General features: G+C 38.1%; 1 protein-coding gene across 1 annotated transcript; it reads left to right on the forward strand.

The window, feature by feature from the left end:
• Positions 1–2,465: 2,465 nt before the first annotated feature.
• LOC149140657 (expansin-B16-like) lies at positions 2,466–3,847 on the forward strand. Its single transcript, XM_089449842.1, has 5 exons — positions 2,466–2,695; positions 2,930–3,042; positions 3,117–3,313; positions 3,433–3,562; positions 3,653–3,847. Exons 1-5 carry the CDS (start codon positions 2,500–2,502, stop codon positions 3,845–3,847), a joined length of 831 nt encoding a protein of 276 aa, XP_089305968.1. The 5' UTR covers positions 2,466–2,499.
• The last annotated feature ends 486 nt before the right edge of the window (positions 3,848–4,333 follow it).

Here is a 4,333-nt window from a genome sequence, read left to right on the forward strand (position 1 = left end):
CCGCATCCTTATCGGTATTGACCCAATATTGGGTGCTGGAAATGAAAGCTCTATCTCTAAGAGGATTATTCACCACCTTAATGGACGTGGCATATATTTCTGGGGACAAGTCATAAATGGTTAGCAAGGACCGCTTCCCATATGGAAAAAGGCACAGGAGCTCAGTTTTTTTGGACAAATGGAATTGGAGTGGAATTAGTCAATTTCTGCTATGAAGCACCTCGGCATCTGCCATACAGGAACTTAGGATAGAATCATATGGTCAGGAAAGATGGCATCTGATAATATCATTGTGGCTGACACATACTCTACCCTTTCCAATTTGGCCGCTAGACAGGGAGAGCACCAAATTTTATATGAATTTTGGAAAAAAAAAAATCCAATTAAAATTATCATCTTCACATGGTTGGTCTACCACAACAGGAATCTTGTATGGGAGAATTTGCAGAAAAGCCAATGGCACGATCCAGGGATGTGCACTATTTGCAAAAGTGATGCCGAAAACAACAATCATATTTTTCTTCATTACCATTGTACTATTCAGGTATGGAAAAAGCTATCCTCCCTCATTAGTTTGCTGGATATTCACCATAATTGCATCAGGGACTCTCTAAAATGGTGGAGTGCTAAAAAATCTTCCTGGAGAGCCATCCCACTTTTCCTCTTTTGGGAAATTTGGAACTCGCAAAATAGGTACATTTTCCAGAACTCTCCAAAGGATTTCTATTCGGTTGTTGAAAGAATCATCACTAATCTCTCTATATATTCTACTCATCCCCATGCACTAATAACAGACCACACAAGAAAATCAATATACAGTTCCTATATCCAATGGGGTTTTTTGATGGGGCAGCGCAAAGGAATTCATGTGCATGTGGTTTTTGGATTGCTATCTATGCTGATGTGTCTTACAAGGTCTATTGGAATGGAGGTTGTGGCACCAACACAAAGCTGGAAGCTTTAGCTCTATGGGGACTCTTATGGTTCAACAAATTCCTTAATAATCCCTATTTACATATTTATGGAGATTCGAAGATCATCATTGATCAGGTTTTGGTGAAGGCCTCCATAAATAATCCCATGCTACAGGAATGGCTGGAGCGGATTGAACTTCTATGGCAGCTCCACAATCCAGCATATTGGCATGAACTTGAACAAGAAAGCTGATAGACTGTCCAAAAATGGATTACTGGGGTTGATCGGCAAATGGTACTTGGAGATCACTTGGGAACAAAATATTTTTGATATGGGGGATTTCCTATTTCCTAGTTAAATCTCTAGATGTGTCCTCACTCTTTTCTGTAAAATTTTGTGTATGTCTTTTATCTAGTTATACTATTGTCCTTTGAGGGCATGGGACATAAGGTACACTATTGTCCGTTGAGGAAATGGGGCATACGGCCTGCATGATTTGATAATATGGTTTTTTACAAATAGCTCAGAACTTTTGAAAATATTATGTCTTTCATTAACTATGATCATCTTCTCTGAGCATTTGGCATGTGATTTAGATTACACCACATACCCTTAATATTGAGATTGAAAAATCTTTGATCCCATACATTCTAAGAATGTTGATATAAATGTAAACTGTCATATATAATTTTATCTGATAATATAAAATCCTGCTTTCTTTCTTCCTGAAAAAAAAATATCGGAGAAAGAATATTCCCTGATTATGAAATCTTAACAATCCACTCAAACAAAATATAAATTCACCTATCGGTGTAATTATTTTTAATAACATTTTACGGAAAATTTATTAAGTTTTGTTATAGTGCGTTGAACTCGCCACGCGTTTTCAAGTAAATATTAGTGACTTTTAAGTAAATATTTGTGGATGGTGCCATCTTTGGAAAATGTCGATAAGCTATTTCCAATACAAGACAAACAAGATGCCATCTATGTTGAATCTACCAAATTCTTCTAATTTCTAACACTCCTGTACTGGGCCAAGATAAAGAAGCCGACACTGGAACAACGTACCATGTGCCTTGTCCCATAAAAATTACAAGCATTTGTTCATTTTTTCCCTCTCAGTTCCTTTCTCGTAGCCTCGAATTCAACGGGGGCATCCCTTATCATCGCCTCCTCTCACGCTTTAAGTTCATCAATTACAATTGCTGCTCAAATCTCCCTAATCTATGCTGAGCTTTTGACTTGCCAGCACTCAGGATTATTACTGCACACGGTTCATTTGACAACACCCAACGAATAAAACGGTCTATTCTTTTAGGATTTTAATTTTAGTCATCGTCGCATCCGTATTCACATGGTGTTCCCTAAATATAAAAGGACGGGTGGGCCTTGCATGACGGAAATAATTTTAATGAGTGACAAATATGCAGCTGCAAAAACAAATTAGTTGACAATTGATTTATATTGAAAACCGACCAACTCACTACAGTTCTAAAGGTGTTATAAATATGCGCTATTTTTCCATTTTCTTAACGGGCATTGCATTGCAGAGGCTTTGAGCCCAGCGTAGTATAAGCTTTTATGCTTTCTACCTTCGCTTCAGAAATGAGGAAGATGACGCTCTGTTTGGCTTATGAGGTAGCTTGCCTAATGTTTATATGCTCTGTAATCGCTCTTGATGCAAATCTCAATCAATATAAGTTAGTAGAAGAAGAAGGTGATTGGCAGCCAGCCACCGCTACATGGTATGGCAGTCCAAACGGAGACGGAAGCGAGGGTAAGGGCAATGTTTAAGTTCTTTATTTAGGCCGATAGTTGTTTATTATATTATTTCTAAATTAATTTTTAAATATTGAAGTTTCTAGTATTCAATCTACTAAACCGCACCAGCATATTCGAACACGTGAAGGTTGTTTGTGCCATCTTTTATATTATTTATCTCCTCAGCTTTCAGAGTCATTCAAGGATATGAACGTGCGAGTGAAAAAATAAAATTAATCCATTGTAACAGGTGGGGCATGTGGATATGGTAGCCTGGTGAAACAGATCCCTTTCCAATCAAAAATAGCTGCAGGAAGTCCTGCCCTCTTCAAAGACGGGAAAGGATGCGGAGCATGCTATCAGGTCTGTTTCGGTATTTATAAAGTTTCATGACTTCTTGATGAAAAGTTAGCTTATTGTATGTTTCATGTAACCAGGTAAAGTGCACGGGGAATGGATTGTGCTCTCAAAGCGCGGTGACAGTGGTTATTACAGATGAATGTCCTGGTGGAATCTGCTCAGGTTCTGGCAAAATCCACTTTGATCTCAGTGGTACTGCGTTCAGCGACATGGCATCTCCTGGTACATCTTCGGATCTGCTTAACGCTGGAGTCGTCTCTATTTTGTTCCAACGGTACTCATCTACTCGTACTCGGTCGTAGATTACAGGACTTGCCGAGTTGAACTCCTTTACGATGTTTGTATCATTTTTATTTGATTACTCCACCTTTCCTTTCTGATGTTATTGTATAGTGTGCCTTGCGAGTATCCGGGGAAGAATATTGCATTCCACGTCAACGAAGGTGCAACTACTTACTGGTTCGCTGTACTTATCGAATACGAAGATGGAGATGGCGATCTTGGAGCAGTCGATCTAAAGCAGGTTTGTTATTATAAATATTACTTCTATCGTACTCCTGTGTAGCAATATATCGTTGCAAATAAATTAATGTTTATATGCTCATGTATGCAGGCAAACTCTGATACATGGCAAGGAATGCAACAGACGTGGGGTGCAAATTGGTGTTTGAATAGCGGCCCTTTACAAGCTCCATTCTCCATTCGCTTGCAATCTCTTTCAACTGGAAAAACGCTCACTGCAAATAACGTTATTCCACAAAATTGGCAACCCAGTGCTACGTACAGGTCATTTGTCAACTATGACTAATAGTCTCATTGTACGGAGCTTAGAGTCTGAATAACTTGTGAAAAATTGTGTCGTGGTGAACATTGCTAGAAGTGGAAAAAAGCTCTACTACACGTTCACTTTTATAAGGTTAAGTAATATCTAAATATTACCCAAAAATTGAGTCTACTCTACTTGTGGAGATAGACTCAAAAATCTTTAGGGAAGTCAGTTTTGGGGTTGTATTAGGGAGATGCATTTCAATTTCAACTATATGTTTCGGTGTCGTAGAAGCTCATATTTCTTAGTTCTGTCAATTTTAACTACTAAATGTTTTTTTATGCTCGAATTATATTGTCTTTTTCCATTCATATGTACAGACGTTTAGACTTTGATTCGTGAGAATAGATTGACATTTTCTTTGCTTCTCACTTGAAGATATCTGCGCTAACTTTACCTCTGCTTAGTAGCAGAACCCTTTCCATTTTACATTCTTACAAATATGTAAATAAGTTCTCCAATTCTGTG

This window comes from Pinus tabuliformis, chromosome X, assembly GCF_031772625.1.
Source record: "Pinus tabuliformis cultivar Carrire ecotype Pingquan chromosome X, CPIR1, whole genome shotgun sequence".
Classification (NCBI taxonomy): domain Eukaryota; kingdom Viridiplantae; phylum Streptophyta; class Pinopsida; order Pinales; family Pinaceae; genus Pinus; species Pinus tabuliformis.